Source organism: Mytilus galloprovincialis, chromosome 10, assembly GCF_965363235.1.
Source record: "Mytilus galloprovincialis chromosome 10, xbMytGall1.hap1.1, whole genome shotgun sequence".
Classification (NCBI taxonomy): Eukaryota; Metazoa; Mollusca; class Bivalvia; order Mytilida; family Mytilidae; genus Mytilus; species Mytilus galloprovincialis.
In genome coordinates this window covers 49,218,641-49,244,828 of record NC_134847.1, presented here as the reverse complement: position 1 = coordinate 49,244,828, position 26,188 = coordinate 49,218,641, and the positions used below count along the sequence as shown (strand labels likewise).

The window sequence follows — 26,188 nt, the reverse complement described above, 5'->3', positions numbered from 1 at the left end:
GAGCAGTAACTAATTACAAAATTCTTTTGTGACTTCATGTGAAATCAAGTGAAACAGTAAAAAAAACTGACGTGTAGACTTGAGGAAGAAATCATCTGTATCTCTTGCTTTATATCAGAATTGAACAAAGTTTACTTTTGTGTTTAGTCAAAGGTAAAATGTTGAAAATAAAAGCAGATGTTCGACTTTTACCTTTTGATATTGTCTCCTTTCATCCAAAGCCAACAATAAAAAATTGTAATTTTGATGAATTTTTATCCTCTTTTAATCTCGTAGGAGAAAGCTTTATATTTGATGTTTGTTCTGGAAACAAACTTGTTATGCCAGAACAGGTTTATTTATTTCTCGAAAATCTCTAATGTAGGGTTCGAAGCTATAACACTTAGAAATTACGACAAAGGTAATACATTTCTTTGATAAAATATGTAACTCATTACTAATTATTAATTACTGAATTGTATATTTTGTCTTTAAATAAAATAAATTTATATTTTTTTTTATTAATATGCAATCATTTATGAATGAAACCAACGTAGTGCATGTATTGCATAAAGGACTTCACGCAGTATGAACATAATTTCAAAAGTAGTGCAAGTCGTCTATTTCTGAATGAAAAGTAAAATCACAAAAATACTGAACTCCGAGGAAAATTCAAAAAGGAAAGTCCCCAATCAAATGGCAAAATCAAAAGTTCAAACACATCAATCGAATTGATAACAACTGTCATATTCCTGACTTGGTACAGGCATTTTCAAATGTAAAAAAAATGTTGGTTTGAACCTGGTTTTATAGCGCTAAACCTTTCTCTTGTACGATAGTTTCATCAAATCAAATAATGTTGATAATGATGCGTGAACAAAACAAACAGACACGTTAGATAAAAATGTCACAAATAAAGGTGTAAAGTTAAATTCGGTACGTTATATTCGTGGAAAGGGAACGAGATTGTAAATACATGTGTATAGAGATGGAAATAATCCAGGGCTTAATATCATAATTGTATTTAAAGACATTTGCTGCTTACATGGAATAAAACCCAAGGGTTTACTGTGGATTCATTTATTTTCGTGATTATCAATTTTCGTGAATTGAGGAACACTTTTCGTGGTTATTTGATTTCGTGATTTTACAAATCGCTGCATACACATCCTATAGAAAAAGTGTAATTCGTTGAACATTTGAATTCGCGGTACACATGTAACTACGAAAACCACGAAAACTGGTATGACAGAATAATAATGAATCCACAGTAGTTGGATATTTTACATGATGTTTTGGTAAACTGTTTTGAATGAATGTGTACTCGATTACCATGGATCGGTTCTAGCTGTCATGACTGCATTAATTCGATATTTGCTCATTGCATCTCGAAATGTCATACATTCCTCACAATGTAACTGATTTAAACGTGTGTGTTCCTTCGGCTTAAACGTTCTATTTAATATGTTTTTCCAATGTCTATAGTGTCTCTTTTTCTGGTTGACTTGTCTATCTCTCGCTCTTAAGACTATCCGTTACCAACAATCGCTCGCCATTCAAAAATTAACAATCACATCGAAATGAAATGTTAAATTCGGGATTACACGTGCTTACACCAAAAAGTGCTCACATAAATAAAAAAAAAACTTGACAAAACTGTGATTGTAAGAAACGAATGCTTCTTTAAGTAATTTGATAGTGGTGTGAAAGTGTTGATATTTAACAAATTTTTAGAATAAAATGCTTCCCCAGAGCTTCATACAAAATGTGTTTCGGTCAAAACTATATTTTTTTAAAAACGAAGCATTAATTTCTTAAATGAAATCGTAAAATATATTCTGAAGCTACTTCCACAAAACAAACTTACTATCATATTTTACGTGCAAGGAGTGTATCAGTTTAATGCTTTGTATTATAATGATTCATAGTGGTATGTTACGTACAAGTAATGATGTATTGCTTATTCGAATACAACACAAAGTTCGTTTTGTTGATTAGTTCCAGTGATGATATTTTTGAAATTTACATTGTAACGAAAACAAATTTCACTTAAGTTTCAATATCTGTTTTTGGAAAGAACATCAATACACAAATCATAGTTAGACTAATAGAGAGTAAAGTTAATTTTTGTGGATCACATTTAAAGACAATTTTGTAAACATTGGGTTCACAGCGGTCAGTGAAAGACAATTAACTTCAACTTTTGCATTTATTGACAGTCAGTTCGAGTACTAATTGTTTTCTTGTGATTGAAATGTCAAATATCATGTTTCCAATCAAACATATTTGACAACAACTGTCTATTTTGTAGGAAAATACCGTTCCAAATAACCAGAAGACTAGAGTTAATTGTTCTCAAATTTCACATGTCATTTTCAAAAGTTTACATTTGACACCCTTCGGCAGTAAATCAGTACCTGGCTTCCGTTCAGCTCCGCAGTAAATGACTGATCGAATTTCTATTGATCGAACTTTATAGAAAAAGCAGTGTTTTCCGATGTATCTATTTGGAATACCTCCCCAAGGACTGTAATTTTACTTGTATAACTAGGTTTATGACAAGAACATAAAATTACCCTACCATAAACAGACATTATTTTTGTGAAAGAACGCAGACAACTATAAAATCAAACACTAACAGTCTACCGCATCAAAAACATAAATAAAGTTTATCATCATTTTCATTTCCCGAACGAACTGGTATTGGTTGTCTCAAAGGAGCGAAATATGTGTTTAAGTGATTCATTACCTAAGTTAACCCCAGTTAGTTACCATTAACCTTGTATACCATCTTGAAAAAACTGCACGTCAAGTTTTTATTGTAACTTAATTCAATTAGAGGAGCATGTCTTTTGGGATAACAGAAAAATATTCAAGGACAAACTTTTTTTTGGTTATACTTAATAGTGTTTTTTCCAGTTTATTCTAGTAATGGAGGTCATTCAATCATTCTTTTTCGGACCATACACACCAATCATCATGTTCAATGTAGAAATTCCATATACAGTCCAGACTTTACTATATTAAAGCAGGTTTTTTCAACCAAGAGATAGAAATTATTCAACTGTTTTGTGCTTGCCAACCGCTTTATGGTACATTTAGGTTGACTGTCATAAATCATATTCAAAATTGTTTTCCCTATCAATAAATACGATATAGCAACTAGTACCACTGCATTACAGACTCCTGACATGGATCAGGCACACCAAAATGTGGATTACCATGTTTAAGATAGCGTTACCCTGTGATAGTAATGTAAAACCATTACACACCATAAGAACACATTGTACAAATCAGTTGGAAATAGTTTGACAAATCAGATTGTCATGAAGAAAATAAAGAGATTTTTCAATTAAAAACTATTTTAGGAGAAAACAATGATAATCGAACAGCCTTAAACTTTGTGTGTGTAAAATTCGGAGAAAATCCACAATTCATAATAACACTATAAGTGGAGAATAAATATTTATAGTATATGTAGACAAGATTATATAGATATTTTTTTTTAATCTAATAACTAATGCGATAATGATTTTATTAAGAGCGTCACACCTGATGCTTAACACGACAGTTATATACGTGACAAAAATCCAAAACTAAACTGTATATTATATTTACCAAGAACATTAACGACAAGATCCGTCTATGTCGCAAGATTATCTAGTGTGTCTAAAGTTAACAATGCTTGTTGGTGCTATTGATTGAAGGAATAACGTAATATGTCACGGTCAATAACACTTATACTTATCATGTTTATAATACAAACTCATAAGTATGGCTAATAAAACATTAAATGAACAAGGTTTATATTAACATACTCTTGGCTAACAAAATAATCAATTATAATTAGGCATTTGAGGCACAGGTTTTCAGCAATTAAACTATTCTAATTATCAAATGAGGGTTCAAATAATTCATTCATTTACGTTGAAGAAATTATGTATGCATATGGGTGGATTGTTTTTTTTTTCTTAATTTTTCCTTTTCAGCTGTTAAATATATTTCTGGAATGAATACTAGCAGAAAATAGAATCTGTTTCAAACAATAATTGCCAGCCAGTGTGTAATTCATCTACAGTTTTCAGCCTCCAATTGTGTGCAGTAGCGTCTGCATTGCATATTGGGAAGAGAATATCTTTGATTCATCAATTCAATATTATGTAAAGAAATATTTAAAAGAAAAGGTCATTGCAGATCATTGAAACTATGTTTCAGAACTAGGTTTCTGCGATTGTAGAAGTATTTGAATTTTTAATGGTTAACCCGTTGCTTTATTTCTTAGGCCACACCAATTTGATTAATAGTTCTTTGGATTTTCCCGCTCCTGTTTTGGAGAAATTGACTTTTCAATAAAAAAAAAATAATCACCGCTTCCGCAAATTTTTGGGCCGCATGCCGCTCCGAATTTAGTTAATCCTTGAATTTATTTTTCCTTGTAGACGTTTTTCTTGTGCAGATATTGCTTCAATCGATTCAAACGCACGTGTAATAAATCGATTTTTTAAAAGGTCAAAAATCGGGATGCCAACATGAAGTTGTGTCAGATCATTGCAAAGAAGATAGGACAAATAGTTATTAAACACACAGTTATTTGAAATGGATTTCGTTTTATCTATGAAGTCTTGTTCTAGAAGACAAAATAAAAAATCTTTCGTTAGACCACCACGATCACAACAGTACTCGTTAGAACCATTGTCATTCCCGATCATTCGTTTCAACAGACATAGTCCGAAATTAGTCTGACGTAAAACGGTTGTTTAGCAAGACAAGATATGCTGTTGTCCAACGTCCCCAGCTTGTCAGGCAAAACAGCCGTTGTTCGTAAGAGTAATCTCGAACTACAACAGACAGAAAATTGATATTAAATTCACATTATTTAGATAAAAAATTACATATTAATCTTATTTTCAAATTGATGAAAACCAATATCCCCTTGTTAGTCTATTGACATGCACTCAGAACTCTTTTTTAATTTAAGAGTTCCAATATTCGAGACTAAAGTGGTGGTTGCCTGCTAATAATAATAACGCATGTATTATTGTTGCAATCACTTCCAGTTTGAGATACATTTAGATGTCATGGGCAAAAGGAAAATGTATTTTGCCAACTCAGAATAATGCATGTGAATTTGGTTTAAGTCTAATAAGGACATAATGTGTTTTAAGGGAATGTTTCATTACACTGAGATCAACATGCATAGCAATATAACTATTTTACTCAAGATGTTGTTGAAATATTCACCTCACTCATTATGTTCCAACTAGATGCCAAGCAGCCAATAAACAATCACGTCTATATATGAAAACAACTGTATCAAAGATATTTCATATTTTTCTAGGGCATTTTTTGGAATATATGCACATATTTTAATTGTATTCCATACAATATATTTACCTAACTTACATAATTCCTCTCGTTAAACTTTATCCGCTTTGCCTCCTTATTATATACACATGTGTGAATGTAAATAAAAATTCACACAGTAAGAGCTTATTTGACGAAAAATTATACCAAACCAAATTAAAAGCGAACCAGAAAGTTTGGTATGGTATAGACTGTACTACAGGCAAAAATACATCAAATTATATGCATAAGAGCATGTTTCTCCTCATTTTGCTTTGAAGTTACCTAGTTTTAACATGTACATAAATGTCTAAATTGCACAATTTAAAAAAAAAAATCTACCGCTCGCTCCACTTGTAGAGCACCCGCCTCAACAAAACTCATTTTCAAGAATTTTTTACAATCAAAAAAATTTCGTTCGCTCGCCCCATATTTTTTGGAGCTTTTGTCCAAAGAACTATAAATCAAATTGGTGTGGTCTTATTGTTTAAACGAACAGCCACAGAAAAGGAAAAAAGTGAAATACACATTACCAGCAAACTATCCAACAATCGAAGCATGTGTGTACATAAATCAAATTTGAAATAGAATGAGTAGAGATATATCTAATGATAATAATATGTTTAAAGATAAAATTCTAAAACTTAAATTTCTTTATGCAGCGCACATATTGTATGTATGATTTTACAAAAAAAGTAATAGTAATACACACTTGAAAGTTGAAACATTGAATACATAGCTACAACTTCGCGCTATTTTTCAAATACGAGTTGTTATATTGTACATTTACTAAATTATTCAGTTACTTCATTCAGCATTACGCTTGTAATAAATCTTAACTTTACAAAAAAAAAGAAGCAAATAATGAGAAGATCACGTGTATTATCGATAATTGGTCATGTCCGATGTCACATGCCAAAGTCGACAGTATCTAATTTCCTGAGCTAATAACGAACTGCCACAACTCCTTTTAGTCGATAAACATTCAATTCACTTTTACAGTTGTCTTCGAACACACGCAGGGAAATCAATTTAACGTTTTATAGAAGTAAAAAGGTCATCTAATAACACTTTCTGAAATAGTTAGATAAAAGGGCATGTGCAATTGGTTATTATAAAATAAATGTTGATTTCCGCAAGGATTTTAATTTTTATAATCAAAATTTCAACCGTACCGAATAAACTAAGTCAAATGAAAGAGCATTTTTGCTTGCAAACCATGCAATGCAGTGACAAAGTGGATCCCGAGGATTTTTGCCCATCTTCTTTAAAACTAAATAGACGACCGCATTTCTTTTCAAATAATTTAGTGTCGAACTTCAGTGTGAATATTACAGTTATAAATTCGTTGATAATTTCATTATTTTATTTAAAATAGGTCTCATTGGCAGATAGTGTATTGAAGGATGCACATAATTATATTAAAGGGTAATAAAGATGTAACTTATTGTGTTGTTTTAAGTACTATAATTGATGTAAGGTGATTAACCGTCATTGAAATATTTGCACCAAACTTGAAGCAACAGTTTTATGTTTGAAAAACACGCATTTTGCTAAATTTTAATAGATAATTAAATGTTGTGCATTAACTCATTAGACTTTTCTAATCGGCAGTTTTGGAAAAGGACAATTTGCATTTAAAATTCGGTCAAATGATAATGCTACTATAGAGAGCACATTTACAGTGAATCATATGAGATTTAAAGCAATCGTTGTCATTCAAAGAATTTAAATAATTTGAAAAGCTCGAGGTTTGACTAGCCGTAAAACCAGGTTTTTTTTTTTTTTTTTTTTTTTTTTTTTTTTTTTTTTTTTTTTTTTTTTTTTATCAAAATGTAGTTGTTATCTTACAGTTCTTTTCTGTGTGTATTGCATTGTCGTTTTGATTTTTTTTGTTGCACTTCAGTGTTTCTGTTGTTTCTTTGTTTTCCTCTTATATATGACGTGTTTACTTCAGTTTTAGATTGTAATCCGGATTTGTGTTCTCTCAATCGATTTATTACTTTGAACAGCGGTATATTACTGTTGCCTCTAATTAAGACATATACACCTAAAGTCCCCAAAGATACCGTGTTTATAGTTAAAGTATCCCAGTTGATGTGTTTGTCCATATAAAAGTCACCAGGGCGATGAAATCAAAACGTTGCAAGGCAAAATTAAATTTGAAGTTGAAAAGCATTGAAAATCAGAAGTTCAGGCTAAAGTCTTATTGTAGACAAATAAAAAATACACTATTTTACGAACAGTTAATTCACTGAAGATTACTGCTCATGCCATTTTACAGAAGTACTAAGTATTTGACTGGTGATACACTCGGGGTGTAAGTTTTCCACCAGGGATTTGAACCCATCGAATGTGAAATGTCATCAACGATACCAGGTTATTAGAATTTGCAAAATAGACTGACGAGCGATACTTCTATAAAAAGTAAAATAACAAACTAACCGACCTCTGAGGAAAGCCCCATATAGCAAATGGCAAAATCAAAAGCTCCAACACATCAACCGAATTGATAACAAAATATAGACAATATAAAAGACTCACCAGTTGCATTATAATTAAAACAATTGAAAGGTCAAATTTGTACGAAGAAGTACAGTTTAAGAATATATATATATATATGAAAAAAGACAAATAAAGGCAACAATATTATACTGTTGTTCAACAGTCATAATTCGATTAAGCACAAAAAAAAAAACAAAAAAACAAATGAAACGAAACACCCCCCCCCCCCCCCAAAAAAACACATTAATCTGAGAAACAGACTTAAACTGAGGTTAACAGATCAACTGTAGGAGAAAAACAACGGAACAAAAGATACGATGTACTACAACTAAAGCAAACGCCTATATATAGGAAAGGACTGTAGATAACAAGTGTCATATTAATCAAATTTTGTCAAAGTCCTTCTATTGTTATTCAAGTCCTCCTAAAACTTTTATTGTGTTTCATTCATTTAAATCTTGTTGTTTCACATTAACCTTCGTGTACCTATGTTGAGCAATTAACCTTATTGTATTCTTTAACGCGATTCAATGCTACATTTTCTCAATGTTGTTTTGTCTAATAGAATGGGTTCTAGTAAAAGCACAAAAACATTTGTATCACGTCATTCAACGGAAATATATCGCCAACACCTTCCTGAATTGATTAAAAACGTTATCTTAATAAGAAATCAGTGCAGTTTATGATTTCTGTAGCATGGACAATATTTATGAGGGAATTATTTTGACATTTCGGACGTAAAAATGCATTGTTATTGCAAAAACATATTAAAATTTATGAATATCGTGCCATTGACTTCTACAATGTATAAATATGTTGTAGCGGTTGTCCTTAGTGCAATTACTCTTACATCTTCAGATTAGATTATGGTAAATGCAGATTGAGGTTTTAAATAAAAAAGTTTTGACTCTGTTGAAAATATTGACAATGAATCAAATAAGATAAAAAGCAATTTTTTTCTTTCAAAGAAATTATATTGTGTTTATACCTATCGTAAAAGGTCAACGAAAGAAGACAAAATTAATAACGAGGGTGTGAACCATTGAAAACCAAAATTTTTGACAAATTCAATCTAGGATTGGCGTTACAAACCCATAGTGTTTTAAATGAATTTTACATTTTACGAAAGTTAATTTAGAGAATATGACCGCATCCATAACATTTCATTTGATTTCACCAAATAACTGAATATTTGACGGGTACTACACTCGAGGACTAAATCTAACAACAGGGATTTGGACTCAGCGGTAGTAATAGATCCTTGGCTAATAATTCAAGTAAACCAGACAGACGCGCATGCCGTCTACACGAATCACCAGTGACACTCGAACTAAAGCAATTACAAGGCCAGTTCTATTACAAAGTTATAAAGTAAAGACAACTAAAACTAAGATAAAATTTGCGTCATAGCTTTTCTTATATTATTCAAGCAGCAGATGAGCTCGACTCCAATATCAAAATACTAGGATTGATATTTGTTCTACCGAAGGTCGGTGGTTCTCTCCAGGTACACTGTTTTCCTCCAACAATTATAGCTTACTTCCACGATAAAGCACACTAATGCCGAAAGTTGCGTTAAACCATATCAACCAACTAATCAAGCACGTAAACAAGCAAGGTCTTCTATAATTTCACCGTGTTGTTTTAATTGAAATGTTTGTGTTTCACATTTACTTTCATATGCTTATATCCTGAGCAATCAACTATTCTTAAACGCGATTTCATGCTATATTTTGTCAATGTTGTTTCTGCTAATTGCATGGGTTCTAGAAGAAGCACGAAAACAATTGTTTTACCTCATTGAACTGAAAACTATCGCCAACACAATCCGGAAGTGATTAAGAACGTTATCTTAATTAAAAATCAGTGCAGTTTACTATTTATGGAGCGTCGGTAATAATTATGAGAGAATTATTTTGACATTTCGGATGTGAAAATACATGGTTATGGCAAAAAAATATTATATTTATTAAAATCGTGTCATTGACTTCAGCCAAGATGTTATAACTGTGTCATTTAGTGCTGTAAATCTAACATCTTCGGATAAGATTAAGGTAAATGCGTAGGGAGGTTGCAAATAAACAATTTAGACCTATTGGATATTACCATAAATTATTTTCTCATTTCTGTAAGAATTTGCTTACAGCTGTAATTTTTAAATGCACCGAAAGATTACAATATGTGTGCTTGATTAAACAAATCATTGTTCCCTTTAATAATGATGTGAATATATTCTTCAAATTTAAATACACATTTAAAAGTTGAACTTTGAAAATTATACCAATAAACTAAAATAAATATTGATAATTCCTTCTATTCGGATTCATACTTAGCCTAAGAGATGCTTTGCAACAGAAACTATAACAAAAACATATTAAGAAGTGGTTATTATTAGCCATTATACTACAGATATATGAATGTTATGCAATGAACCTGAAACTGCTGATCTTTACTTTATCTTCTTTAATAATACTATCGTGATTAGAATCAGTTACAAAGGCATCAATCAATTTTAATTAGAAAAGCATGAGTTTGTTGGTGCAGACACTGAAAAATGAATTGTAAGCAGGGGTCCATGAGCGGCTACCTCTCCCGTCCTGAAGCTGAACGATTATGTTACATGTATGTATGTTTACACAATTGTATCATTGCTGTATCTCAATTATTGCCACATTAACCATTTATATCTATTTAGGTGCTCACCAAATTTTATGAATGTAACGATAATATAAACAACTTTCATACAAGGGTTAGGTCCAGCAAATTTTATATTCAAAGGCATTTTATACAAAAGCATCTGTTTTTAATTTGTTCAGTAATTGTCAACAAAGAATGTAAAGAAATTGTCTAATTTATGAAAATATTTTAAATACGTCACAGATATGAAATGTATATGACAATCATTTGAATGACTTATACTTTGTAGTCTTGTCTCCAATTATATTTAAAATGTTATGTTATAGTTACATGTACAATGTATATCGTTAAAAGGCGGAAACGCGAAAGCGCGGAAAGGCGAAGTCGAAAACGCGAAATCGGTTTCACGCGAAATCGGTTTCGCGTTTTCGTTCTCGCGTTTTCGCCTTTTCGCGTTTTCGCGTTTTCGACTTCGTGTTTTCGCGTTTTCGACTTCGCGATTTCGCGTTTTCACCCTATAAAATATAAAAGGGGGAAAACGCGAAATGGCCTTAACCGGCCACCATACATAATTCATAACTTGTCATGGACATGAAGTTTTCAATACAATTGATTTAATGTTCGTTTGTGACACGTTATTCAACATTAGATCGACGTTTTGGATGACATGACTTATTTTAAAGCATATCCGCCGACATTTTGTATTCCTGATAAACAATCATCATATTTGTATAGGACTTTGAAATTGTCTCATAGGAGGTCAAAAAAGTATTCAACAATATCTTAATTTTTATTTATCCTGCAATCGGGTGTTCTACTATACAGATACATACAGCCTTACAGATATCGCTATGCTGTATCTGTATACTATACAGATATCGCTTCAAAGCTCCGCCGACTGCCGGACTGAGTATTGTATGAACCTGCGTGACCCCAGAATGTGTATTGCTATCGCATTCCAATGGCGATTACTTTTATACGTTCTGTCTGTTTTCAAACATTTCTTTAGAGCAATAAGAATCACACCAATTTTTTTAGAACATAAACACATGAACGGCAGTCTTTTCTATCGATTTCAAACTTGAATGTGTATGATTGTGTTACAAAAACAACCGTGTCAGTTTCACCATGCATGTTTAGTACATGTCGAGTCTGAAGCGTAGTACAACTCGTACTTTCCTGTTACAAATTGGACAATGTTTTGTAATTTGTTTTTACTGTTGAAATTAAATGTTATGTGAAAATAGATAATTATCCACCTTTAGCGATGTATTATTGTTGACCATTCGAGATTCTTTTTTTGCGAACACGTCTTCAGCAGCTGAATATGTGATTACTGTATCGTATTACTACACGGGCCTCAAGGGGTTTCAAATCGAAAATAAATGCAAAACATGTGTTTTTGTGTCTTTTAAAACACAAATAATATATAGAATCAATTGCATGATAATTAAAGACAATAACTGTTTAGTGTCTTTAAATATTAGCTGTATTTGTACTCGGCTCGAAACAGGTGTAATAGCTCGCTACTCGCATACACCTTGTTTCCTAGCCTCGTACAAATACAGCTGATATTTAAAGACACTAAACAGTTATTGTCTATATAAAAAATGATGGAAAAATCAAAAAAAGTGTGAAACAATTATATAACAATTTTGTCGACCTATTCTACCTTGGCCAATACACATCTCGTTATAAGTATGTAACGACCATACTAATGAAGATAAAATGGATACATCGACAGATAACGAAGCAAAAGATGCTAGTACAGATATCTGACATTTCGATAGTACAAATAGTTGTTATTGTTTGCCGAAATGTGTGTTAGGTATTGTCTTTCAGGGCAAACTGGTACTAAATGTCTATCAAGGCCTTGATGAAATATGCGGCTGGGAAAATGTTATATGGCAGTACACAAGATCGTTTCCGATAACACACATGGATATTCGGTCTTAAATGTCACTCCTATATTAGTTCTGGGTTGATATTGGGTTGTGAAAACACAATGACTGAATAGTGGATGGTTATTGATAAAGCACTTCAATCGTAATAAAGATTTTAGTTATTTGCATTTTATGTTGATGTCTCATTAATGTGTTCCTTATACTTTCCTTTCACAAGGAACTGAAAGAAGACGATACATTGATGATAAACATATGCAGGTCAAAATCAAAGGATCTGTATTGGGTCTGTTCTCGTGCTCATTTCTGTTACACACTTTAAAATGTCACATGGTTTTTAAGTCTCGCAAACGGTGCGTTCTCTGTCATATGTGACGATACAAATACAAGTATATATGATTTGTAAATCATGTTGTGTAGTCATGTTTTTTATGTGGATATTTTCATAGTAAGCCCCCCTATGGTTTCTTTTATACTGCTACTTGTAGTACATAAAAGGAAGAAAACGGATGAATTCAATGTAAACGATTTACTTGATTATTTGTCCTTGCGGTGGGGTCTGGAGTACTAATGGGGCGGGCGGTTTTCCTTTCAGTTTTCTTTTCTCTATTCTCTATATGTAAGCATCCCATTATTTGAATTATTTTTTTCTTTTTTATCATTATTTTCTATAGACACTCTTGGTAAAGATGTCTTATTGAGTGCATTGATTTATGTCATTCGGAAGCAGTATTTCCAAGACAAAACACCACTCCTAAAGACCATATATATAATAACAAAGAAAAGGTCTTTTCATCTGCCTCTATATTTAATTTTCTTCTTGTATTTGTATTGGTTCACTAGGGAATTATGTGTCGATTTTGCACAATTGGATGGTGGTTAAGTTCGGAAGCTGTTATTTCCCACAAGACATTTTATAGAAATAATTTTTTTACTTGAGCTTTAGTTTAAACCCCAACTTCGATTATATAATTTTGCATTCATTTCTGTATTTACATTTGTGCAATTTATTCAACATAATGCCAAATAAACGGGTTATTGTACAAACAGCTGTTCTTTGTGCTAAAGGGGATTAAATAGTATTTTAAAGAACGATAATTACTAATTTTGAATTTAAATACAATGCCCTTTTTGGAGTGCAAAGAAAGTGAAAAATTCTACGAGTAAATAGTGCATTCCTTTTTTAAAACGTATTACAAAGCTTTCTAGGTCAACCAATTCAAAAGCATAGGACGAATCGGTATCTGTTTTACTGTTTGTGAGAAAAAATCTAAATCATATGATATAATTGGAGAAACGAGATTGATGTTAGTGTAAATCAAATTATCATCCCTTAAATACGAAGAAATATTTTCAAACATAGTGATCCTAGTGCAGAAAAGTTATCAATTTAAATTTTACTTTCCACTACAGTTTTACAAAGAACATTTCACTATGTATTTAAAAAGAAAAAAACTATTGTGGAAAATGATATTGGAAATATATATCCCTTTTGAAGCTCAGACATATGAAATAGAATGAAATTCAAAACAGTGTGGCTGTGGCAATTGATTGACACATTAAATTCATCCATTGACTGGGACAATTTACGTGAACGTTTGTCTGTAACGACTACTGTTCACGACGTACCTACGATAGACATTTAAACTGTGGGGTCACCAAAGGTTTCTTAACGCCTTTAATTATAAAATAATTTGAAAAATTAATCAGGAATAACCTTTATGTTTTGACTTATATAATTGATATAAATCAAAACATCGTGTTATTTCTGATTAATTTTCGAATTACTTTATTAAGGTGTTGAGAACCTTTGGCGACTCCATAGTTTTAGTGTCTTTAAAAAGTACATAGTGAGCAGTGGTCGTTACATACAAACGTTCACCTAAATTGTCCCAGTCAATGGATGAATTTAATTTGTCAATCAATGGCCACAGCCACACTGTTTTGAATTTCATTCTATTTATTGTCATTGAATTTTTTGCTAAAAAGTCGTAACATTATTTTGCGCAATGATTTACTTATAACATATACAACTAGTACAGTCATATCACTAATATATTTTTGCACACTGAACTCTTTGGTTTGACTATCAGTTCCAATGATACAATTCAAATTGAAGCATTGGTTCAACACTAGATTCCCGATTTAAATGATACATTCTGTTTTTTAAAGATGGATTCAATAACAACATGAACTTGCTGTTTAAAAAATCAGTAACATATATACGTTCATCCCTGCATTTCGGCGTAGAACCATCGAGTTTCGACAACTGACAATCCTGGTCAATTTAGGATTAAAGTCGAACACCTGCCACGTGTGTGATTTCGAACCCAGAAACTCATGGTTGACAGGATATTGATACAGCAGAAAGACGGCTAAAACTACCGAACACCAAAGGCACAATCAGAACAGCAAAGCATATTAAAAAGTAAAATACGCCAAAGAAGGTTGTTCAGTATAGTATTTTAACCCCCCAAAAAACAGCCAGAAAATAAACTATTAGATATGTGAAATTTTAGAGAGCATAGCAAACTATTTACAATCCCTATTATGCAAAAGGGATATGATCCAAAAAAATCTTTAATAAAAAAGGATGAACCAGTAAAAACAACATGCATAACCTTCAATAACATGCATAGTTTTAGTAAATTTTCTATCTTTCTTTTATATGTTTCGTCCCACTCATGTAGTTGAGTTTTACTGGAAATAACAATAAAACAATATGCGTAACATTCAATAACATGTTTGGTGGCCTTAGAGTGTTCTGGGCTATTTGGTGATCATCTGGTTGTTGTCTCTTTGATACATTCCCTATTTCCATTCTCAATTTTAGTTTTAGTATATTTTTTAGTTGCGTGTAACTGAAATAACGATAAAAACAATATGCAAAACGTCCAATAACATGTTTAGTTTTAGTATCTTTTTTAATTGCGTGTCAATGAAACATCGATAAAACAATACGCATAACCTTTTTTAATATGCGTGTTACTGAAATAACGATAAAACAGTATGTAAAACTTCCAATAACATGCAAAGTTTTCAGTATCTTTTTAAGGTGCGTGTTACTACAAATGTCTAACATTTTGATATTGTCAAACTTTTCCAAATGAACACTATCAAAGTAGGTTAATAGATGTCTCTTCGCACTTCCATTGGATTTCAATCAACGTTTGGCAATTGAAGATATCTTCACTAGTTGTACGACACGCGATTAGTTTCGGAGAAAAAGTTTGTTGGTATCAGTCGATTAGGAACCCAGTCACAAAGAAAATGTCAAATTAGGGAAACATTACCAGAAAAAATATATAATAAATTACCATATTATTGAGTTTGTCTTTGTTAAGAATGAACACTTGTAATAATTAACATCTCCTGAGATCTATTTCAAGGCTATTTATCGATTTCTTTGGAATGATTGGTGATGGGCTGCTAATCATTCTGTAATGGGGGAGTGTAAGGTCACTCAACGGTCTAAAGTTGTCAGTGAATATGAAATATTGTTATCTTATACAAATATGGAAGTGTTAAAAGTGAAATAAGATTGTAGACATGTGAAATGTTATTTGTGTGTATTGCACTACCGCGCTGAAGTATCAATATATTTTAACTACAAAAAGTAGTAAAAAACAAGACGTAACTTATTTATAGCGGAGCGATTCAGAAACTGTTTATCTCTTATAAATAAGGTGGGATGTTTTGTGCAAAAGTCCAAAGTACATCACTCACGGTAGTCTTTAGAATTTGCACTCACAACACAGAATTTGCACCCACAACACAGAATTTGATATTTTTTACTAAACAACAGTTGCATTATTATACTTATCAAGTGATTATGTATATTCAATAATTTTTAAAGCTAATTCCTTCTCTTAGTACAACTGCTTGAATGAAACTAATTTAAACCTCTTTGCAAAGAGTCTTTATCTTTCCTTAAATTTATGTAACCTTAGGAGAGACGGAATGTATGCAAACACACGCTAATTTAATATACTAATCATTAAATTTTCTGCTTTCAAATTGTATCAATTTCTTTAAGAGAAGGAGAAAAGTGCCGACGACTTATCTTGAATTCAAACACGAAGTGCATATAAAACTTGATAAATATAGATTGGAGTCCATGCATTTGGTAGTGCAAATAGTTCGTTGGACGATATGTTATATATATATACATATATATCAATAATCTTGCATAGATAGCTGTGTTTATGTTTAGGTTTATCTACAGAAATTGTAGTTACTTCCTGTAAAATGATAAATATTTGTAATTTTTTTAGTTGTTCGAAATTGTGTTTGTCGAAAGTAATATATAAACTCGCAGTGGTTTTTGTTATCAAATGTCCAGAACAAAAAGCTAATACCTCTTGGACTCGGACGTCTTTTAAAATGAGCTTAACTGCTTTGATACTCCATTTTGAATGAATGGTAAAGGCCGGAGAGGGTTGAGATCTCACATAACATGTTTGGTCAATTCAGGTGTACCCTAGGTGTTAGTACTACAACGTTTAAACCAAATTCCTAGCATATATTTTAGTATTTTTGATAAAGATATCAGATGAAAGGTGAAGGACTGGTGATCCTTATTTTGAATGTTGTCTATCCAATGGAGTTTATTACTATTTGATAACTCATATACATGTATTACATCAACACTTTGGCGATCTTTTTGATTGGATATTGCATTTAATTTTTTTCCAGTCTTTTAATGGTGTTGTTTATGAGTATCAGATTCTACAATAAAAAAGTAGGGATACCAAGTACATTATACACAAAGATCTATATAAGGTCGTCTCATATTTCCTATAAACTAATTGAGACGTCATTTGTATTTTCCCAAAAGTAAAACAAATCTAGCCGGTCATTGACCACCTGATGTTTTACTGAAATCAAATTTTAGCAGTAGGTCAAGCTGTAATTTTTTAACAATTCAATTAAGCATTTCCCATTCTTTCTAATATCACAACTACTATCCTTGTAACTAAGAATTACTTACGAGACATTTCCAGACAAAAAAAGACGAAAGGAGCAGGTGTATCATCAATTTCTTCTAATTTTTTGTAATGGTGTTTACAATATTAAGGTACAGTGTATTTAAAGCCTGACCGTGAGTGCATGAGTTCCAGTTCTAAATTTAAAGTTTATACATGGTTTCAATCATTCTAAATCATACCTTGTTTCTTGCTTGTCTTTTATTTTTGCTATGTGCTTTGTCTGTACTTATACATTTGTACATCCTTTCATTGTGTTATTGTACTATGGTAAACTTGTGTATTCTTGTCTTTAATGTTTGCTAATATGCTTGGTCTATATGCTATTTGGTGCTTCTTTGTTACATATTTGTATTTTTTTTAGTGATTACAATTATAAAACTATGTTGACCACTGTATTTTTAACATTTTCACCTATAATGTCTGTTTGTTTTGTTCACACATCGTAATCAATATAATAAAATTTGATGCGACTGTCAAACAAGTGAGAGATTTAGCTAGCTTTAAAACCAGGTTTAATCCACCATTTTCTACATACGAAAAAGCTTGTACCAAGTCAGGAATATGACAGTTGTTAGCGTTTGATTTTGCCATTTGATTAGGAGCTTTCCGTTTTGAATTTTCCTCGGAGATTAGTATTTTTGTGATTTTACTTTTTTTCCTTTTTAAATGAGTCAGGCTGTTTGTTTTCTAATTTGAATTGCATGTTTAACAATTGTCATCCCAGAGCCTTTTATACTGTTCGAGCTTGCTATGCGGTACACGTTTTTCTCATTGTTGTGTGTCATGCTATGCGGTACGCGTTTGACTCATTGCCGTAGGCCATGCGATGACTTATAATTGCTAACAACTGGTCTCTGCTGGAGAGTTGTCTCTTTAAAAACTCATACCATTTTAATTCCATAGTGATATTTCATTCGGATTGCCTCCGAACTGTTAATTCGAATATTCATTTCAAGTCATGTCTGCACGGGTTACTTACGAAAAGAATTGCGCAACATATAGAAACACCGCACAGCCTTTTTTACTGCAGTACATCAATAATAAATGCAATAAAATTATTATATAGAAGGCTTGACATTTCATATCTGTATAACTCTCTATCTAAGGGTTTATAGGATCAATTATATAGTCTCATGTCCTGTCCCCTGAGACAAGTAATTTATATATCCCATTCTCAAATGTTGCTGACCAAGAATTTATATTCTAGTCACATGCAAATCTAGCGATGCTAAAGATAAAGTTACAGTATTAATGCATTCAATTATCAATATTACTTCCCAGATATTATTAAGAAGAAAGTATTGTAATAAGGGTTAATAATAAAATGACAATATTATATTACAACGGAAGAGCAGTAATTCTGTTTTTATTCCATTGATGAGGGTTAATGAAGGAATCTTTATTCCATGGGTTCTTCGTTCGGTTTGGTGAATATTAAAAGTAATGGAATTTTATGATGCTTGAAAGCGTTGTTATTTTGTTGTATAAATGCTGCTGGCATGTTTGAGGATGGAATTGAAATATTAATAATAAATATAGGTTGGAAGTAATTCAGTGCAGTACTAAATAAAGAATCGGATGTTAAATGTAGTTTGGGAATAACATCAGAACTAAGCTAAATATTAAATATACATTTGAAGAAAATGTAGTATACTTAAAACAAAACCTGTATGGAAACAAACACAGTATATATATATATATATATATATATATATATATATATATATATATATATATATATATATATATATATATATATATATATCATTTCTAAATGTTATTTTGAAGCAAATGATGTACAAGATAAACACTTTGTTTTGAAGCAAATGATGTACAAGATAAACACTTTGTTTTGAAGCAAATGATGTACAAGATAAACACTTTTTTTGAAGGAAATGATGTACACGATAAAAAAAATTAATATCAAATGTAGTTTTAAAGCAAAACAGCACTAGACTAAAATTAAACATGGCATATAGTTTGAAAGTAAAATTAATGCGACAGTTCTCTACAAAAAATTGAACATAAAACTGTTGTATTGAAATAACTGCAACACTAGACAAATCTAAAACATAAAAAGATGTATTGAAACAGCTAGGTTCTAGATACTACTTATTTATAGGACTTTCGCATGTACAATGTATTGTAGAAATTGCAGAAATTTTATAGTTTGATTTTAATGTGAAAATCAGATCTTTAAAGAGGGAGAAAGAGAATATTCGCAATTTAAGCGATAGAGGAGAGATGGGAGAGTATTAGTAAACATTTATTTATTTGTTGGCATGACACGGGTTTTCTTCTCATATATGTTACATGTATGACGGTATGATACTAAACCCCTAACGGGAAGGATTATCATATGATGAAGACATAATTTCAATCAGTTTACTTGAAGTCTGGAGCGGATGTCAGTTAACTGCTAGTAGTCTGTTGTTATTTATGTATTATTGTCATTTTGTTTATTTTCTTTAGTTACATCTCTTGACATCAAACTCGGACTTCTCTTGAACTGAATTTTAATGTGCGTATTGTTTATACGTTTACTTTTCTGCATTGGCTAGAGGTATAGGGGGAGGATTGAGATCTCATAAACATGTTTAACCCCGCCGCATTTTTGCGCCTGTCCCAAGTCAGGAGTCTCTGGCCTTTGTTAGTCTTGTATTATTGTTAATTTTAATTTCTTGTGTACAATTTGGAGTTTAGACTGGCATTCATTATCACTGAACTAGTATTATTAGTTACATAGTGTGCTAGTGACCTAATACGGTATATATGGGGTCACTAGCACACTATGTAACGAATTTATCTTACCGACTATCTTAATTAACATGTGAAATTTAGACCTATCAATAAGTCTTCAATACTGTTAGCATTAAGAAACTTCTTCCATTGATCCTACAAAAATAGATACCAACAACTTGTTAGGTTTAAATGTGTTTTATGAATTTATTTCAATCTTAATCATCAATTTCTTCGTCTGTTGAAACCTTTACGATTTTTTTTCTCAGTACCGTTTTGTTTTATAAAGGGACGTTACACCACTACTAACCGTGTATGAAATAAGCCCCGCCTCCCTACTACCTTATATGGGACATAAAGGGACGTAACACCATTACTAACCGTGTATGAGATAAGCCCCGCCTCCCTACTAACCTAATATCAAATATACACGGTCTCCACGAGGGCGCTTTTAACCAATCACATTCCTAGAAATGTATCGGAGGTAAGATAAATATATTTGTGTAGTGGCCAGCTGAAGGACGCTTCCGGGTGCGGGAATTTCTCGTTGCATTGAAGACCCATTGGTGGCCTACTGCTGTTGTCTCCTCTATGGTCGGGTTGTTGTCTCTTTGACACCTTCCCGATTTCCATTCTCAATTTTACTAATGCTCACGATGAATCACTAACTTAGTCAATTTACCAATACTTATTATTTTCAGGAGGTCTGTTCGGCGAGGAAGAAGACGAAAGGATACATAACGCATTTAAACACGCTGTGTATTGGATAAACCATCAACACGAGTTCTTCCGCGACAACCAACTGGTGTTCGACACTAGAATTTTACAAACTAAGGACCTGTTTAAATCTACTAAAGAAGGTAGGCATACATTTTGAGAAAGAGCTAAATAAAATGTTCCTTTCAAAAATATAATTATACTAAGATTTTGTTAAAATTATTTATTGAATATTGAAAATGCATTTGAGAACAAAGTATACAACCTAACAACATTCACAAATACTTCAACTTATTTTGATTGGTTCAGAACTAAATTCTGCTGATAAAAACGGCTTTGATTTTTTCCTTTTATATTCGCTTATACGCAAGCAGTACATGCATAAGGATTATATATACAAGTATCTAAAAAAACAAAGACCTCCACGAAATAGCACAATAGTGTTGACAGTGGCGTTAAACATCAATCAATCAGTCATTATAAAAATCTTGGAGGAAGCACTGAAGTAACTTTTTTTTAATGTCCCCATGGTACATGTAGTTCTTGCTTTTTTATCACTTATTAAAAAGAAATCATGTTTTTACTACTCCCTAAGAAATACACTTAATCTTTGGAACCATATGCGTTCATCTCCGTTTTTTTAGAGCTCGCATTGCTTAATGATTAATTTTCTTTGTAAATTCATAAGATCTTACAGCATAGTCCAATCAAATTAACGCCTTTCCAATATGGATCATTCATAATTATCATACTCCGTTTAGGGTGATACGAGAAATAACTCTCCAATCGAGCAGGATAGTTAAGGATCGATGTTCGCTGCTCAGTTTCAAAATAAGTAACTTTTCATAAAACTAGTATGTATTGATAGGGAATAAATTGAGGAATAAAAAAAGCAAAAAAAAAAAATTATAGGGGTCAATGTGCTTGTTTTCGAGATATCAGCCATTGGAATTTTGGCGGGAAAATGTTCTCTCTTGATTTTCCATAGCTTTATCATTGACCAGTTAAAGTATTCAAACACTATTAAAAAATAAATAAAATCGTATAAGACTTTTACAAATGACTTATAATTATACATATAAAAGATTAATAAGAAGAAAAATGGGGGTTCATGGGGAAATTTTTTAAGGTATTCAAATGGATAAAACCAGAGGATTCCGAAAATCTGACAAAAACTCCAAAATCATGACAAGCAGTCATCCTTAACAGGACACATTTATCAGAAAACACATCTTCAGATCCATTGGTCTCTTGTGAACAATTGTATTATTGGCATTGATCATACCAAGTCTGCATGGCATGTTCTGAAATTAATTCCGAAAGAAATCCGGGCCTGCTGTATTTCTATGTCGTAGTAGAGTTGTTTAATTTGCGATTTAGTAGTAGTAACAGACACAATTGGAAGTAATAATAAATAATTAACTATACTGATCATACTGAGTATTGTCGCCATGAATGACATATTTTGAAATTATGTATTTCATTCAGATTGGACAAGGCAAAACCTACATCAGAATTGATAAAAAAAAACCAACATAATGTTCTCGAGTTTTCGTTTGTTTCGAACTAGAGCACATAACAAGAGTAAGGTTTAATTGCAACCATGTAGGTTAATCGCCATCATAATTACATAATAATGATAATGTTTGCTGTGCAATTTGCATATAGCTGTTTGCTTCCACCCAGTGTATGAATATTTCATCAGTATAACACAAACAAGATGTCTACGGTATGCTTTTAAAACACATTAGACAAAAAAACTTGTCGTTGCTTTACTTACTATGCTAAACTGTTTTCATACATAATTCGTCTGATTAAAGCGCCTCATCCATTTATACTACAAAGATGTTTGCACATAAACGAGTAATTAACATCAAATTGTTTTATATACAACAAAATGATTTATTTTTTACGCCAACATTAATAGGTGTTTTAAGATATTAATTTTCATTATACCAATTAACTAAATACAAACAAGAGTATTGAAAGACATTTTTGACTAATTTCCTAGCGTAAGGTGCACGATACTTATCATGGGATAATGACAGGTAAGTATGTTCATATAGTATGACTAGTTGCTAAGTTATTTGTAGATGTGATTACCCTACACCATTTTTAGCTTTCAAGTTTTATTTCTTTCTTTTTTAAAAACTGAAACGTTTTTAACCCTTACCCAATCCGAACTCTAATCTATAAATCAACAGCACCAATAACGGCAATTCACAAAACGCCCCATCCTTTCACCTTCCAAAAAAATACTTTAAAAATGAAATAATGATAACTGAGATAGATGACATCCTCTTACTCTTTTTACGATAAATGTTTAATAATTATTTATTAGAGTAAACATAAATGTGGGGAAAAAGCTCATTTTATAGATGTACAGTGTTAAAAAAATATCAATACTAAATAAATTCGAGTATAACTCTTACTAGCTTACCTACGTATGCAACTACAGAAAATAAATCAAAAATAATTTTATCCAATACCAGAATTTAGACTACCCGAAAAAAGAAAACAGTACATCACATAGAATATCAATTGCTTTATTTAACACGGTTCTTTCTTCCTGTCTATATATATAGGGAAAAGTAATAGTATTTGATGTTTTGAAATGTAGTACGTATTCCCTCTAGTTATATATATTGAAAGGTGAGGTTGTAGGTATGTCACTTTAAGAGAATTACGACATACATCATTAACTAAAACAATTGGATAGCAAGCAACCAAGTCAACAAGTACCATGCTACTCTACTTTTTTGTATTTCAGATGGTTATTCTTTCTGCATGTAGATTTATAACAGTTTTTTTTTTTGTTTTTTCTTAGTTTGTTGTTCAAGATATATTATTTTTCAGTATTTGTTTTTCAGTTTGTTTACAGATGGATTTATCACCGGCAGCTTTATTTGGACCAAGATCACCAGAAATGTCTTCATACGCCAATTCCATGTGTAGATATTTACACATTCCCCATTTAGAATACCGAGAGGAACCGACTTACCGCCGTACAGCAAGTTTCTCCATCAACCTTCACCCCAGTCCGGTGGAGTTGGCTAAAGCGTATCGGGACGTTATCAACTATTATAATATGGACCATTTAATGATACTCTATGCATCTAGTAGTGGTAAGATAATAATTGAAGTAGTGAATCGGTTTTCAATCTTACAGGTTCATGTTTTTTTCTCATTTTTATTATATGAACTCGGGTTTGCACGTTTTATATTTCGTTGGCATTTAATATCACAATCAATATAGACTTTACCACTGTAACTTGTGAGAAGAAAAGAAAGAAAAAAAAACATTGTCAATTCAAAAATTTAAAACCCCCGCTTGTTGAGCTATCAACAAATTTTGATAAGTACTGTATTTTGTGCAGCTTCATTTGCATATCATTAGTTGGTTTAAACTTGCTTTCGTTTCAAATCAGAATCGGTGGGCGGAATTAAGAAGTTCAAGATATCACAATGAATTATCAGACTGTCATATCCTGCAACATCTTTGATTTGTAAAGTTTAAAAAATGTAAGCTGCCGAAAACTCCTACAACGTCTGGTAACTTTTATAAATTGTAAAGTTTCTTGTATACAAAGATGTATTGATTCAAAGATAGTAAGACTATACAAATCCTTCATTAGCTAAACTAAAGTATACTTTGTGCATAGGATGATCATGTTAACAAGTATAATAAAATATCATTCTCAGATCTAAAAGAAGCGAAACTACCTTTCAACTTCCAATTGAGTCATCTCAATGTGACTACATTTGTTATCTTTAAATACCAGGAAAGCATTGTGAAGTAGGAAATAAAAGTTATTGATTGTGTGTTTAACACTCCGTTATAATGCCTTAATTCGTACTTGTATCGGAGGATCACTCGGTCAATGCCAATTGTTACATAAATAATGTCAATCAATTCATCAGGCGAAAGAACCAGTGATTAGTGGGTAATATCTGTAAATTTCTTGATAGTCTATATTTCGTTTGATTAGAAAATCTGTTATTTTGTATTGGATCAATTGATGTATTTCGTTTGATTATAAAATCCGTGTTTTTGTACTGAATCAATTGATGTTTAGAAGATTATAATATACAGTAAATTGTTATCAGGAGTAAAAGTTAATTCGTTCAGAACAATTTCGTAATTTGATATTTAGATAAAAACACGAATAAAAGATAAGCAAAATTAACGGTAATGCACTGAAACACCTTATGCAATTCGCCGTTTCTGAAAAAAAAATTAGGGTAATTTCGTTATTTGCACTGCAAAAAAAAAAAAACAAAACCAAAACTAATGTCGTGTGATCGGTTGCGTTTTCAATGTTTCAATGGCAACGTTTTGTATTTCCAAATTTTAACGAGAATGCAGTAAAACGGTGTATTTGATATGTCGAGTTAGTTTGTGTAAATCTTCATTTGTTTGAAAAAAAAATGTAATTATTCCGTAGATTCGATTTTCCAGTTTCAATGAAAAATGACAATTTTAAAATAATTAAAAGGTGTCTTTCTTTTCAAAATGAGTATATCCTATATTATATATAAGATTATATTCTTCCAAAAGAAACAAGATTAAGTCCATTGTGTCAAATAGAATGAGATTGGTTCTCTTCTTAAAATATCAATTTTGAAAATCAATGGGTACAAATTTAACAAGTTGTAATAAAAAATGTCAAAGTGTAATACACAATTCGAAAATGTGTAAGTTAAACTATGGTTTTCTGACAAACTAATACTTGTTATTTCGTAGATTTAAAATGAGTTTCTTTTTCGAATTCTGGGGGAAAGGGGGGGGGCAAACATCTTTGCATATGCATTTTCCACCATGATCTCAATAATTTGTAATAACAGCTAAACACAAACAAATACTTTGATACTGTGAATTTAACCATATATTTTTAGATTATGAAATCTGAAAGAAATGTGAAATGAATTCAAAGAAACCTCCTTTTGAGTTAAGAAATGCTCAAGTTGCACATTGACCTTGCAATGATCATACAAATATCCAAAATACATCTATACACGAAAATTCAATGTTTGTTTTTATCATAACCAGTCATTACAGCTAGGGTTAACAAACATGTATATTTAAAATAATTGTAATCACTCATTGCAGGGTTAACAAAAATGCAAGTTATTATACAAGATATTTCTAAAGAATCTGGAAAAGCGATACATTTACGACAGGTCAGTTCAAATACCAACATGAGGGAGTTATTGATGGAGGCCAAGAGAAAGCAATGGACCAATATCTTAGCCGATCTAAATGCATCGCAGACATCTTTATTACTTAAAATGGTAAATATTCTATCTTGTCAAATAAATATAGACCGTCTTTGATTTATTACAAATGTATCACTTTATAGTGTTGTTTTTGGATTTTGT

The 26,188-nt window shown here is 31.5% G+C and overlaps 1 protein-coding gene across 2 annotated transcripts in view; it reads left to right on the top strand.

Moving 5' to 3' along the window:
* LOC143047733 (glutamate receptor ionotropic, kainate 2-like) overlaps positions 1-26,188 on the top strand; it is an 86,294-nt gene that overhangs the window by 33,829 nt on the left and 26,277 nt on the right. For both annotated transcript variants that reach the window (XM_076220956.1, XM_076220955.1), the window contains exons 2-4: positions 20,794-20,952; positions 23,680-23,934; positions 25,920-26,101. In XM_076220956.1, coding sequence (XP_076077071.1) covers positions 20,794-20,952; positions 23,680-23,934; positions 25,920-26,101 — 596 coding nt within the window. The remainder of the gene's footprint in view (positions 1-20,793; positions 20,953-23,679; positions 23,935-25,919; positions 26,102-26,188) is intronic.